The sequence below is a fragment of the Triturus cristatus genome, chromosome 2_1 (genome assembly GCF_964204655.1).
Source record: "Triturus cristatus chromosome 2_1, aTriCri1.1, whole genome shotgun sequence".
NCBI lineage: Eukaryota > Metazoa > Chordata > Amphibia > Caudata > Salamandridae > Triturus > Triturus cristatus.
In genome coordinates this window covers 698,084,584-698,099,886 of record NC_140581.1, presented here as the reverse complement: position 1 = coordinate 698,099,886, position 15,303 = coordinate 698,084,584, and the positions used below count along the sequence as shown (strand labels likewise).

The following is a 15,303-nucleotide window of genomic DNA, read 5'->3' as shown; positions in this document are numbered from 1 at the left end:
TGAACAATGTTATTAACACAGGTGTCTTCCCGACCTCCTGGAAAAAAGCCTGTATCCGTCCCATCTTAAAGAAGCCCTCTCTCGACCGTCTTGAGGCAAAAAACTACTGTCCAATATCCTGTTTACTTCTAGCAGCTAACATCCTGGAAAAGGCATTAACTTAGAGCTCACGGACTACAAATTTTTGGCAGGGTCAACTTGGTAAAAATGGTTATTTTGCCTAAGTTGACATACCTGTTTAACGCGATCCCTCTTGATTTTCCTACCCAAGCTTTTTATAAAATTCAAAGTAAGATCGGAAGTTTTCTTTGGGCAAATACGTGCGCAAGACTGTTGTGGAAGAAGTTGAGACGTAGGCATACGAAAGGGGGGCTAGCTCTCCCAGATACTGGTTGGTACTCCGACGCTTTTCAATTTAGAAACATCCCCGGATGTTACTTGTTAAACCAGAAGAGACATCCTGGAGGAGGCTATATGGTGAAATGACTAAGGTGGAGGGTGGAGGAGAAGGCTTCTTGTAGAAATTTGGGGAACCAAGGTTTTTTAAAAAGGTCCATCTGAAAGTTCTTAGGGTCGCCCTTAGTCTATGGTACAAGGTCAGATGTAGATGGGGGATTCTGTACTATTCGGACTTTGCCCCAAACTGGGCCTCCCTGGGGACCCCGCTATGTCTGAAGGATAGCCTTGCGATCCCAATAAAAAGGGCGGGTATCACTATCTGGTCAGAACTTCTGTCCTCAGAAGGTGTACACCCCTCGGAGGTCCTAAGAGCGAAGGTTGGAAGTAGTCTTTCCAGATTTAAATACTTGCAACTAGCCTCCTGGTTTATAGCAGAGAAGGGTGATATACGAGGAGAGTGGGAGGTGGAGCAAACCTTGCAAGAAGTACATCCTAAAAGAAAGGAAGTTTCTATATGGTATAAGAGGTTCTTGGAGGCTGATAATGTGGAATATCCCCCGCAGCACGCAGTCTGGAATCAGTCTCCTCTTGATTCCTATATTGAAAATCTATATGAACCTTCTTTGAAACTTCTCTACAAATATGTAAAGCCAGCCAGCTTAAAAAAGAACCATTTCTTTGTTATCAATAGACTTTACTATACTCCGGCAAAGATTGCTAAGTTTGCTCCGCTTTCCTCCCACAGATGTCCAAGATGTAATCTTCTCAGCGCCAACGATATCCATATTTTCTATGAATGCCTTGAACTTAGAGCTTTCTGGAAGGGTGTGGAGGATATTCTTGGTGGTATTTTTAAAGTTAAAATCAAGGTCAATGTCTCCATGGTTTTGTTTGGGGACGACGGCGCTCTGGGAAAGAATCTTCAGCTGATACACAGAGACCTGTTGTTATACCTGGTCTTGATAACATGGAGAGAAATTTGTCTGAAGTGTAAAAATCCGCGACCCCCAAAGTGTGAGGACTGGTTTAAAGCTGCGTTTGCCATGGCCCGTTTGGACCATGGGGGAGAAACTGAGTGTTGTGAACGTCTGGCAGGCCCTAGTGTCCTGGGGTAGGGATTTGAGATTGGTGTAGCTCCCTACTGGTCCTCCCTGGTGCTATGATTACACCATGCCTTGAACAAATGGGCTGGCTTGGTTTGGCCTAAGCGAATGCAGTTACCGCTGGGCGCACAGTTTGATAATGACGGTTTCACAGTAAGAATTGCAGACGCTTAATGGTGAAATAAGGACAAAAAAAAAAAAGAAGTCAATAGAAATGTTACAAAAATGTAACGAAAACTGTTAAAAAATGTGAGTGAAAATGTAATAACATTTAAAAAGCACTCTAAAAAAATAACTCTATATTAAATAGTACTATTTAATATAGAATGCATTAAACAAATGTAAAATACAAAGTACCATGTATCAAAAATATATGCATAAAAAATAATTGAGTACCATTTTAGTATGTGTTTGAAAATATACATGTCTAAAAGGTGTGTTAAAAAACAGTACATGTAATCCTATACCCAAAAAGTAGAAAAAAGTTGTACTACTGTAACATTTGAAAACAATGTTTGCAAAAAAATGTATGTATGACAAATAAAGCAAAAAATGTAGATTAAATAAAATGAATAGAATAGATCACTAGAAAACATGTAAAAACCATGACATGTATTAGTTATTATTGTAAAAAATGACACACTATACATAAGTTCAAACTATAAATCATTTTGGGGAAGGTGTACGAATTACTATTCCCACTCCAATCTAAATAATTTTGGGGAATATTTTGTACACTAAAGTTGGACACTAAAAAGGCAGGATTTACTACTACCACTCTAATCTAAACAATTTTAGGAAATATGTTAGACACTAACGGGTTTGAATTTACTATTCCCACTCCAACAAAACCATTTTGGGGACGGTGTTGGACACTAAAATATCAAGATTTTCTATACCCACGCCAATCTAATCCACTTTGGGAAAGGTGTTGGGCAATAAAACGGCTTGATTTACTATTCCCTCTCTAAACTAAACTATTATGAGGAAGGTGTTGGTCACTAAAGTGGTTACATTTGTAATTCCCACTCAAGTCTGAACTATTTTAGGGAAGGCGTTGGACGCTAAGAGGGTTAAATTGACTATTATTAGTTTTTGTTTAATTAAAATAACATACACATATCTAAAATGTTTAAATTGATGGTGTAATACATGTAAAATTATAGTTATATATTTAACAAATAAAAAATTTACAATATTAAACCTTACATTTCCAAATGTAACATTTTTATTTAAAACATAAAACACTATGTAAAATATAAAATTCATAACAAATACATCACAAGATCTTCCCACACTATTCTCCTATAAACATAATAATCCACTAATAAACCTATTATTAATTTTTATTTACTTTAAAATTAAAAAAACTAAATTAAATAAATAGAATAAGCTTTTAACATAAAATTACATTAAATCCAAATTTTTACTAACAGAACAAACTTAAATACATGTTAAATTTTCTAATAAAATTAAATTAAAATTAAATGTACTAAATATTAAAATAATAATATAAGATATATAAGATTAAGACATTATTGAAAATTCACTTATCATAAACACAAAGGGTCCCCTTACGATGTGACTCGGAAAGCCTCCACCGCAGGTCGGAGGCTTTCCAAGTCACATCGTAGGTTTCACTTCCGACCGCCGCATTACAATGCAGGCAGCCGAAAGTGAAACCGGCTGGTCATTATGGCTGGATTCCGACGGGCTCAAGGAGCCTGTCGGTCAGTCCGAGGCCTCACTGTAATCCCGCAGGACGGCGTTTCGGCCGTCGGGATTACAATGTTGGTTTCCGACATGCTTTCCATGTTGGGCTTTTCGACATCGAAAGTCTGTCGGAAAGCTACTTTGGGGGCACCTTCTCCTTCTCCCTGCAGCCTCCAGTTGGGGGACGAGGTGGCACCTATGGTGCCTGCCACACGATGCAGGGATTAACAGAAACTCCCATTTCTCTATTGGAGTTTGTTCTTCAGTTGGTTTACAGCCGCAGCACATGCTCCCATAGAGAAATGGGAGTATTGTAATAGCGCTGTCAAGACCACTGACCAGAGGTCGGTTGGTCCTGAGACCGCAATGGTGTCCGACATCGTAGTAAGGCCCAAAGTATACATATAATAAATATCATAAACTTAAAATTACATACATAATAACTTCATTTGAAAACGTTTAAAAATAGGAAAGCTCAAAACATAACTTTGTCTTAAAATAAATTAAGTTTTACAATTAAACATTATCAAAACCTACAGAAGCATGTTTTAAATTTACATGCATAAACTTGTAATTTTACATTTATAAAAATTATAATTCCTACCTAAAGCATTCAAAATTAAATTTACAAAACAAAATATTTACACAAACATGTTTAAAAATTCACCTCTCCTTTTTCCTCTATAAACCCTACATCCCTCTACTAAATGTTTACTAATCAAACATTTTTATTTAAAAAACACAATTTAAAATGTAATATGATGAACATTCCAATAATTGTTTTAATACATATACATAAGATCAAAAAATTTTACAATTAAAAAGATATAAATTTCCAAACCACCACAACTATTTCACTAAAGTATTATAAAAAAACAACATTATATTTCAGAATATTTTAGTAACAAAATATTTTATAATATTAAACAGAAGATTAAAACCTATATACCTACCTTTGAGATGTATGTCCACAATATTTTTGACATCACAATATTCCTACATTATTTTTGTTCAACATATTCTGTCCAAACACCAAACTTTGTTTTGTATACTTTATCAATGGCAGTCACATTGTGTGATGTTAAGTTTATGCACTATCCGTAAATTTATAATTATCCCAATAATTGACTGACCTCAGCAACACAGATAAAAAATCCCTGGTCATTGGTGATTACAGTGTGGCCACCCTGCCGCTACATGGCCCCATAAGCTTTCTTCACTGTGAGATTATTTGAGTAGGCTCAAAGCCATAATTCGCAGCATGGCTGCTGCAGCAAAAATTGTCAGCTTCTGGTTCTGTAGTTACAGCTGATGATCTTCCACTGAAAGAACCATGGAGCTGTTTCCTCTACCTGAATGCTCTTTGGTGGTACCAGCATCTGTCCACCCAAGTTTGAACGTGGAAGTTGATAAATTGGTCAACACAAGTTGAATAGGGCCACAAACGTTGCACTTTCCATTTAGTCTCCCATACAGAATAGATTTTGATGGCTACACAATAATTACTGTACTATCATCAATACACTTGGCCTGATGACAGTGATCCATGCGCTCTTTACTGCCATTTGGGTTGTCTAAATATGCCCAGAGGTGACAGTAAACAGACTAATATATTGGTAGATCTATGCGCAGTTTAATACAGTGCTTGATTCTAAATTTAAACTGGTGATTTGATGGAAGAGACCTATTTTTTAGTTCAGGATCCATTTTGGTTCAGAAGTCAATGTTTTTTAATTACATTCTGTAAAATAAAACATTGAAATACAAAAATAAAAGAGGGTGTGGGTTCAATGGACCAAATATGAAAGAAGGAGTTAAGCAGATTTTTCCATCTCCTTCAAAACCTTGACGTTCAAAGCTCCTCTTTTTATCTGCCTTACAACCTATCACAGCCATACATTTAGTCTAATCCTCATACTGTGACCTTTTAGAAGCCTTAAAGTTGCAATAAACTAAGGGCCTGATTATGAGTTTGGTAGTGTGGGATCAGGCCACCACACAACCCCCCTTTCTCACACCACCAAACTTGACCACCTGCAGGATTAGAAGTTTTCTCCTGGTCTGCCAGGTGGTGCTTTTGCAGTCCAAGGCGGAAAGCCTTAGAAAGGCAAAGTAATGGGAATGCCAAAGCCCGTTCCTGCACAGAAAGGACTGGTGCAGTCCATGCCGTGCAGGAACTGGGGTGCATGCACACATGGGGGCACCCCATGTGCCTCCCTACATGCACCCCAGAACCCTGAGGCAACGGGGGGCCTGTAGGGCCCCCTTAATTCCCTCACTGCCACAGTTTTCATGGCGGTGAGAAAACTCGTAATATGCTTGACGGTGCGGAAGCGGCACCACAAGCACACTGCAGGCCTCAAGCCGCTGCAAGACCACCAGGGATCGCAGATCGCTGGCAGCAGCAGTGGTCCCATGTCGGTCCAACTGCCCAACTGGAAATTTGGTGATTGGACATACGAACTACCACCTTGGGTTTACCGGTCCATCAGACCGCCAAACTCATCGTCTCTGGAACCCAATGCCAGACCATCTAAGGAATACACCCAACTATTTGGCTTTTAGAAAGTCTCTAAAAACCTGGCTGTTCACTCTAGCTTTGTATTTTTTATCTGCTAGTTCCATCCTTCATGCTACTGGTAGCACCATGATGCCTTAGGGCATATGTCACTCTCTATAAAATCCAAACCAAATCATAAATCATAATCAGGCTTTAAGTAATTAGCAAGCAGATTTCTATTCATTCTGACTACCCCTTCCCCTGTGAACCAACTTTCACTATTCCTAGCTGTTGGAAATTCACCCTTCCTGCAGGGTCACCCAGGATTTTTTGCCTTTTATTTAAACCCTATTTTTGTTGGAAGTAGAACTCTGCGCACTTTATCCCTACTAATAAGTAGTAAAGTGCTTGTGCTTTCCTTATTAAACATGAAACAATTGGAATGCAGCTAATTGGCACATTTTATTTACTTATAAGTCCCCAGTATATTGTGCTGAATGAATCCAGGGCCTGTAAATTAAAATGCTACTCGGGGCTGCAGCACTCATCGTGCCACCCACTAGAGTAGCACTGTATAAAAAAAAGCGACTAAATGAATCTGTGCTTAACCCTGAGTAGCTTGCCACAAAAAGCAGTCAGGCTTAATTTAGAGGTAATGTGTAAAATATTTATGGAGCACAAAAACCGTAATTAGGTGAAAACGCAACACAATAAAAATCCCAAAGCAATTTAGACAAATAGAGTACATTTTAATAAATAATTTGACACCAAAACAAAACAATTCCAATCAGTAGAACCAGAGGTATGAATCTTTAAAACTTAAGATTGAAACTAGCACCTAAAAAATCAAATCATCAACCGTGAATATGTAGTGGTGCGAGACCGGGTCTAAGTTGAAAGTTAAGGCTGACCAGGTTCTGATACATGAAGTGGTTGGGCCTTGTCAGCGCTGTCTTTCGAACTTGGAAAAAATTCTTGAAGAAAAACTCCTGAGAAGGTAGAGTTCAGCTGGGCAAGGCTGCAGGAGGTGTCAGAGGATGGATCTTCATCGTCGGAGGGCCTTGGGTCGAAGCCACAATGAAGATGTCTATGTTCAGGCTTAGTCGCCGAAATGGAAGTCGAAAAACTCTAGCGGGACGAAGCAGAGGGCTGTAGCCGAAGACAGTTCCACAAGGTCTGATACCCCTTTGGCAAAGGACTGCTGATACAGATTGGCTGCTGCGGAGAAGAGCGTAGCAGGAAAAACCTCACAGTCAATACGACCGGTGATGCACCTCAGGCGCATAGGCCAGCAGGTTACCCCGGTCTCCTCCTGGCTCTCAGAGCTCTTTTTGGCCACATTTAGTCTAAGTCCTCTGTTTTAGAAATTGCCCATCTGGGCAACTATAGCACCACAACCAAGGGCCCAGGACTGGTGGGAAACCTCTTAGGGGTTCAGGACTCACTCAGGCTGGGTCCAAATGTGGGTTTAAGATGGTAGGAGCCTGTTAAATCCCTGTAGATCTGAACAGGAAGCCAGAAAACTAGCCCTTTGAGTCACGTCTGGAAGTCCTGGGTACAAGTGTAGATGCAGGGCTCAACAGTAGAGTAGGGCAGCAATCTGGCAGAGTGTGCAGAAGTTCACAGCAGCAGGCAATCCTCTGGGAGTCCTTCCACAGGTCCAGTAGTGTACTGACGAGTGGATCTGAAGGTCCTATGTTTATACCCTGGTACCCTTCTTCTGGAATGTGGGAGAAGCTACTAGAAAGGTTATTTGAAGTGATTATAATTGCCTAACTCCCCTGCCCTGGGTCCATGCTGGCTGCAGTGACGATATAGGGTCATTAGGCCCTTTGTGTAAACGCAGAGCACAGGCTATTCAGGTTTAAGTGGGGCTGTGCTCAGCCCCCCCCATCCTGCCAGCTGATGGCCCATAGAGGCACACCTAATCCCTCTATTGTGTGACTGTCTGGGATGGATTCACAAACTGTCAGCTACACCCAGTCATGTGAGCCAACACAGGCTGCAGGCACAAAGGGCAAAGGGCAGGTAAATACCAACTTTCTAAAAGTGACATTTTCAAAATTGTAATGAGAAATACAACGTTACCATTAAAAAGGGTTTATCATAACACTTTCATTGGTACCAAACATTACATATCTACCTGCTCTAAATTTAGGAATTACAGCTTATTACATGTACTAATGAATCCCCAATGTTATCCTATGGGAGGGGTGGGCCTCACAGTTGTGAAAAACGAATCTGAGAGATTTCCACTACCAGGAAATGTAAAACTTAAATGTGCATGATCAACCTTTTAATTACACAGCACACTCCCTTTGGGCTGCCGAGGGGTAATGTATATGTAGTACAAGAGGCCTGGTAAGAAGGTTTAAATGCCATGTCGACGTGGCAGTGTGACGCTACATTCAGGTTGCAATGGCAGACTCTGGGCATGTTTTGGAAGGCTACATGAGTGGTTGACACAATGAAGGCTGAAGGCCCATTAGTAGCATTTAATTTACAGGCGCAGAGTATATGGTATACCACTCTACAAGGGACATATAAGTAAATTAAATGTGCCAATTAGGTTTATGCTAATCAAACCATGTTTAAGGGAGAGAGCACAAGCACTTTATCACTGCTTGGCAGTCGTGAAGTGCACAAAGTCCTAAGGCCAACAAAACATTAAATCCAGCAAATATTGGAGTTAAGTAGGCAAAATGTTTGGGTGAAGACCATCCTATGTCTGGCAGGTTTAACATTTGGGAGTGACCAGAACTGGTTTAGAGGGTGGGCAAAGCTTGTCATCCACCCACAGGCTAGCACTGAGCTAAAAAGTGGACCCCACAAACTTCTCCTCAGAACACACATGGACCTGTGACGAATCAGAAGAAGGACTGTGTTGCTGTCTGAAGAACCTGAAGGAAGACTGGACATACTTGCCTTGAACCAAGGACCCCAGAAGTGACTTCAAGGGTTTTACGGCTCCTGTTTGAGCTAAAGGGACACAACTAGCTTCCAGAGGCATTTCTCCCTGCAACTGCCCAGCTGACAAGTTCTAACTGGCTCTGCACTGGACCCCGCTGTTGGCCTCTTTTGCAGAGAGCCCTAACCCCCTTGGCTGGTGTGAGAGTGTACTCCTCCAGTCCCCAAACTTCAAGAAGTGGGACTTAGAAACGTTTGGGAATTTCTTTACCTGGAGAACCAGAGGAAGCCAGCTCAACATCAAAGCTGCTCCCATTGACATTGAATCGCCGATCAACCTCAGGTTGCTGAAGGAGATCTGACTTCCAGAAAAGTTTCTAAGTCCAAACATAGAGGGCTTGATGCCGGGCAGCAACCAATCAACATTGGGTCCTTCCAGGGTGCGTACTTCGCCCACTCTGAGCTTCCCTTCCTTAATCAACGACTGCAACAGTATCCCGCTCATCAACAGCCCTCAGTCATCGAGAACCGCTTCAAATCAAACTTGCCCCTCCGATGACTCATTGATGACCACTTTTTTTTCGTAAAAATGGTTTCTAAATCTGAAGGTAACTTTCCACTGGGACGAGCCCGGTCCCTGTATTTAACCGGTGATCCATCACGGTTGGCCTTAAATTTTGACTTTGACCCGGTCCAGCGCGACCAGATAACCCCGATTGGTATTTTGTGCTTTTTAGTGCTACTGGTAATTCAAACTATAAAACATGTATTTTCTCCGGTTCTTTTATTGGATATTTGTTGTTTTGGTGTAATTTTATTTATTAAACTATTCTCAATTTTTTTTCACTTCATTGTTGTTTGAGTACTGCATAAATACTTCATAGTGCCTTTAAGTTAAGCCTGAATGCTTTGTGCCAAGCTTCTCACAGGCTTACCTAGTGCACTTTAGTGGTTTGACCTGATAAGAACAGTTATTATTATTTGAGGTTATACTCCAATTTCTTACACTATCCACTTTTCTGAGGCGTGAAATACAAATGTCAACTTCGAACAATCCCCTGCTACCATTACGACCATACAATAAAAAATACACTCTAACCCCCGCCATCCCCCACACAACCTACTGTGACTGAAATATGTTGACCACTGAAATCATCATTATATAGGTGGGGTGGACCATTCACACATCCACCAGAGCACCACACACTGTTTTTAATCTTACTGCATCCTGACAAATACAACAAGAGTACAGGATAGGCAGTATTTTTAATTTATCACTTTTTTCTGCTAACACTATCGAAATCACGACAGTCAAAGAACCAGATGGTCTCCCTCCAGGTGGAGGAAGGTTGACTGCCTGAAGAACGGGAAACTCAGGTGGAAAAGGACCCAATGATTAAACCAATCACCTTACCTTCTCAAGAGGAGAACCAAGATATACCGCTGCCCACAGGTTAGAGTGTATGAGGTCCTTTGTACAACAATTATAGACCCTGGCTTTTTCAAGATACATGGTTCATTCTCTTTTGATTATCAACTATTAAGCATGGAAGCAGAATGAATCACTTCTTCTTCCTCCCTTCGCTTGATTTTTTGGATATCACAAGAAGAGACAACCACCAAAACCTATTCAGAATATGTATTTATATATATCCCCTACTGGCGGTCGCCAGTAGATAATTATAGTTTGGACCATGTTTAAGCTTTTTTTGACTTCCCTATATCTTTGGCACCGTTTGACGAATCTTCACAAAACTTTCCAAAGAAAGTGTTCCGGTGAATCTTGTGCATGGAAAGTTTCGGGGTGATCCATCAAGAAGGGGCTGAGAAAAATGTGTGATTTAAAAAGTATGTTTCCCATGCTGGTTCCCGTAGACTCTTTAGACACGCCTACAGCCCGAACTGCTGGAAGAAATTACACCAAATTTGGCAGAAAGCTAGCTTTTGGTCCACAGATTGCGCTTTCAGCTATTAGGTGTAAATCCGCTCAGTAGTTGTTGAGAAATTAAAGGAAATCCTAATTTGTTTATCTGAGAGTGCGACGAGTTTTTGAATAATAACAAGCTTGTACAGAGATCTGTAGAGCTCTAATTGGCTGCCAACATTTCAACCAGGAGGTGTTGGCAGCCATCTTAGGATTCAAAAAATACCCTAACCCTCTAGCTCTGGTGGTGGGGTCCCAGAGAGACCCTGCCAGGGCAAAAAAGCATTTATTGAAAAGACAATTGCAGCAAAATTGTGAAATTCACGGCAACACCAATAAAAATAAAAACAAGTGCGGTCTCCCACACTTGTTTTGAAAAGGCCCGAGGTGGGCCAGGTTCCAGGGGCATTTTTCTTTTAAAAGGTGGGGGTCGTACAGGGCCCCCCTCCTAGGGCTCTTAGAGGCTCAGGACCCCCACCTCCCTCGGGCTTTATTACATAATGGTGCGGGGCTGTCCAGACCAGCATCCTGGGCTCCCCCGAAGCCCCTGGGATCATCGGGGCAATACATTTAACAAATTGGGGGAGGCCACATGGACCCCTGGGCCCCAGGGACCACCACCTCCCCGGGGCCTACACAAAAAGTAATACTGGGAAGGGGCAGCGCGGCCCCCCTCCCAGGCCATAAACGGTCCTGGAGACCACCACCTCCCTGGGGCCAGCCCATTAATGGACCTGGGAGCAGTCGCCGCTCAGGGCCGCTCCTGCTATGTCCCGGTATGCCCAACCTCGGGACATAGCTGTTTGCTCTGACTTGGTGGATCTTTGACAGCTCCCGTCAAGTCAGAGCAAACACTCCAGTTCCAGCGGGAGGGAGCTGTCAAAGTGTTCCTGCGCGCTGGAAGTGGAGGCTTCATCTCTTTCCCTACCCGCAGACATGTAGGCAGGGACAGAGATGATACTATTGCTCTGGCACATGTGGAGCTGCTTTTCCAGCAGCTCACTGTGTGCAATAGCAATGCCGGGTCCAGCAGGAGGTGGGGAGCTGGCTGGGACCGCAGAGGCCTTGAGGCTCCCTCAAAGGTCCCCATCCTGCACACTGGGTGCCTTGGCTCAGACCAGGGCACCCAGTGACACATGGCTGGGCCCTGGGGGATGGGATCCCAGGGGCCAAAATCAGCCCGGGTAGGGGTCCGTGAGGCTCCCCTTCCCCAATGAGTTAAGGCTGGGCCCAGGGGCATGGGGTCCCCAAAGCCGTATGTGGCCAGGGAGGGGGGCTACTTGTATTTGGCCTCAGTGAGGTGGTGGTCCCTTGGTCCCAGGGGTCTGTGCACCATCCCCGTATAATTTTTAAGTTAGGAGAAGGATCATCAGGGTAGGGATTGGAGGTTCGGGAGAGCAGCAGATGGCTTGACTTTTGGAGTATTACATGCTTTCCTTCAACCTTCTGTCAAGCCAGACCATAAAAGTGCATGCCAGCTCTTTACCAAGGACAGATAACATTTATAGCACAAGTATAATCCCTCTAAAATGAGATTATATGACACTCATAGGAAATTAAATAATGCACCTCACCAAAAAAACACACCTGTAGCCAGTGCACTAGTTCTTTTCACAAACTAAGGGGCTCATTATGATGGAGGAAGGACTGCCACCGCCGGGCCGGTGGTGGCGGTCCTTCCGCCATCATACAGAAAATTCCCACTGGCAAATTAGGATGGTGGTGGAAATCCCAATGGTACCACGGTGGACATGGTTCTGCAAGGCGGTCCTTATCCACCCGCCTTGCGGAACCCGGAACCAGGGCAACATTGCGGCGGTGCAGTGCAGGCACCGCCATAGGAATTAAGGTATGCCTTTTCGTCTGCCTTTTTGCGGCGGATATCCCACCGAAAAAAGACAGGCGGAGACTGGCTTTGGGGGCCCAATGCGGGCCCCCTCTGTGTGTGTGGGGGGCCTGCCACATGGTGCAGGGAAATGCTGTGCATGCTCTTTTGACATTGCGGATAGTGCTGCAGCCAGCAGCACCGTCCGAAATGTTAAAAGGCCAGGATGCGCCTGCCAGTATGGCGGGTGTGGCGGGCGCATCCTAATTGCACTGGTGGGACCTCCACCCATCTGGTGGACGGCCCTAGCACAGCTATGATGGCAGACGGACATCAGTCCGCCGCCATCATAATGAGCCCCTAACTTTCATAACCAGACAGCATCACTTTTAGCAAATGAATGAGGCATAACCTCTCACCCCAAAAAGCAATTATATTTATGCCATGTGCACTGTCCTGTTGCCTTGCTACACACGACATTAGAAAAAACACAATGTTAGGAGCAATCAACCTCATTAACAATTTTATGCTTATAAAAACAGGGTAAAAAGTAAATACATGTAAAAAGAGAGCAAGATCAACAATCATTTTCAATGCTGTTTTCCATATTCTGGGTACATTACATTGTGTCAAACAGCATATATATTTAGAAGAAATACATTATATATCACCAAGGACTACATATTCTATTATGATTTCACCTAATGCGAATTGATTTTGTAAATATTGGTCAAAGTACCATTTGTAACTGGCTCCATAGCTTTTCCTGGTCAACATTTGAGAATGCAAACGCCTTCAAATAGGACTGTGACAAAACAAAAACAAGAATCAGTATTTTTTCAGACCAAAAAAGGAATGTATATGATCAAAGTAAAGACATACACATTGTTATTGTTAAATTGAGAAGAAAACCTGCTTCAAAGTCCAGAAATACTTTCTAAACTCACGCTGAGCCCCTTGGTAAACAGCTTCTCGGTCATAAAGCTGGCAACCATTCTGATAAATGACGCCCCCTATGGAACAAAAGAGTGTGAACATGTCAGTTCTTTGAACCTTCCACTCAAAGTATTTCTTAGCAGCAGCATTGTCCCTGTCTTGAATGAATATTCTTAGATTAAAGAGTCAGGGCCTGATTCACAAAGGTAAACTTTTGTGTAACTGGACCATTGTTTGCTATTCACAAAGGGACTTTACTAGCAGTATCTTTATGACTGCGGAGTCTCCCCACATAAACAGTTAGGACAGTTCTATCTTCTTTTGGCATACAATGGTCAACTTACACAAAAGTGTAAATTTACCTTTATGAATCGGGCCCTCAAAGTAAAAACACTAATCTTGCACACTACCAAAAGGCATATGCATGAGGGGGGTTAGTGAACGCAGCATGCAATATGAGAGACTTAATTCACTTGTCCACACTGTCCACACTCAGTTTCATGCTGTAATAAAAGCTTTTGTCAGAGCTACACACAATATTCTTGAAAAAAGTGGAGCAGTGTTGTGTGTCCAGGGGTTTTATAACAGATACATGTCTCTTACCTTGGAATAGGTAGTTACATCAAATAACGGTATAATGTGGTTTGTTAAAATAATATCTTCTTTTTTCACAGACACTGTTCTTGGGGATATCCTGCCATCTCTCGTAAACATACTTTGTAAACGACTCAGCAGGAATAGTTGATTCTAAAAATAAAAACAAATAATTTACAGTTAGAATGGACAATCTATTCTGTAATTTTGTTTTTAACACACAAGTCATGGTAGGGTGTTATAATTCTCATTATGTAGCCAGTACTTCATCAGAGGAAAGGTTTGGTCTTATTATCACATGCCAACACTTCACCTAGAAAATATTATTCTCACCCAAAAGGCAAACTTCAGAAGTAAAGGAAGCAAATCCTTATATGGTTTGTACAAGGCTTCGACCAGAACAAGATCAAGCAAGAACTACAGAAATGTTGGCTTTCAAAAGATCACGAAGGGAAAACGCTCCCACCACTGATCCACAGGAAGTTTAGTAGGAGAGACCAGCATATGTCTTTCTTCAGCGAGGACAGTGCTGGTGGAAAAACCTAACCTAAGTCCTGTGTACCCTAAAAAAGCTAAGACCAACCCCCACACTCAAATCCTGCAGAAAAAATATAAGCACAGAGAGGAAATGATGATGGCATCACACAATTTGAAATTCACAGAGCCTTTTATTCATCGGGTGATCAGCTATCCACACTGCTGGTCCCTGTCACCAAAATATCAGAAAAAAAATCATTCATTAGCCAGTCTCGATAACATCAGTTTAGCCAGAATAATGGAGAAATGAGGCACATTATGCCACTATAAAATACCACAAATTCAGCATTCGTTTTTGATTTTTTCCATGCAATTATACGTGCCACTTACTAGAGCAAGCCTTTTGTTTGTAATTATTGAGTCTGTGTCTGAGCACACCAGGCGGCTCTCTGGCCATGGTGCCAGTTTCCGGGTGTTTATGTATCTAGGACACTTTCTGTGAATGTCTCTCTTGTTTCCTTTTTGATTGCCCGAGGAAAGGGCGATGACACGTTGCACTTAAAATGTACATGAAAGGTACGTAAGAGGTTCCTAGTTGGGAAAAAAGCTGCAAAGGGCATAAAAAACCACCTTGGTAATATTGGTGGTTCATGATTAAAGATGATGAATGATACAAGTTTTGATAAGTAAGGCACCAACACTGCCCTAAAAGACAGGCAAGAAAGAGTACTGCATAAGGTCTTTCAGGAGGAATATCCAACAAGTGATGCTGCTGCAGAAAAAGAAAGTAAAAACCAAGGGCAAAAATAATGTAGAACTGGGCAATGAATGCAATGACTTTGACAGCAAGCACATGGAATGTGACCATCTTGGTTATGGATCAGTGCTCCGTCCATCATCTCGTTATGTTTGCTTTGTTCAGTAC

General features: G+C 42.2%; 1 protein-coding gene across 1 annotated transcript in view; it reads right to left on the bottom strand.

The window, feature by feature from the left end:
• Nucleotides 1-15,303, bottom strand: part of LVRN (laeverin) — a 541,073-nt gene that overhangs the window by 254,021 nt on the left and 271,749 nt on the right. Inside the window, exons 7-9 of the mRNA XM_085632644.1 lie at nucleotides 13,911-14,054; nucleotides 13,319-13,384; nucleotides 13,111-13,176 (exon numbers count right to left, since the gene is read on the bottom strand). Of these exons, the coding sequence (XP_085488770.1) occupies nucleotides 13,111-13,176; nucleotides 13,319-13,384; nucleotides 13,911-14,054 (276 nt within the window). The remainder of the gene's footprint in view (nucleotides 1-13,110; nucleotides 13,177-13,318; nucleotides 13,385-13,910; nucleotides 14,055-15,303) is intronic.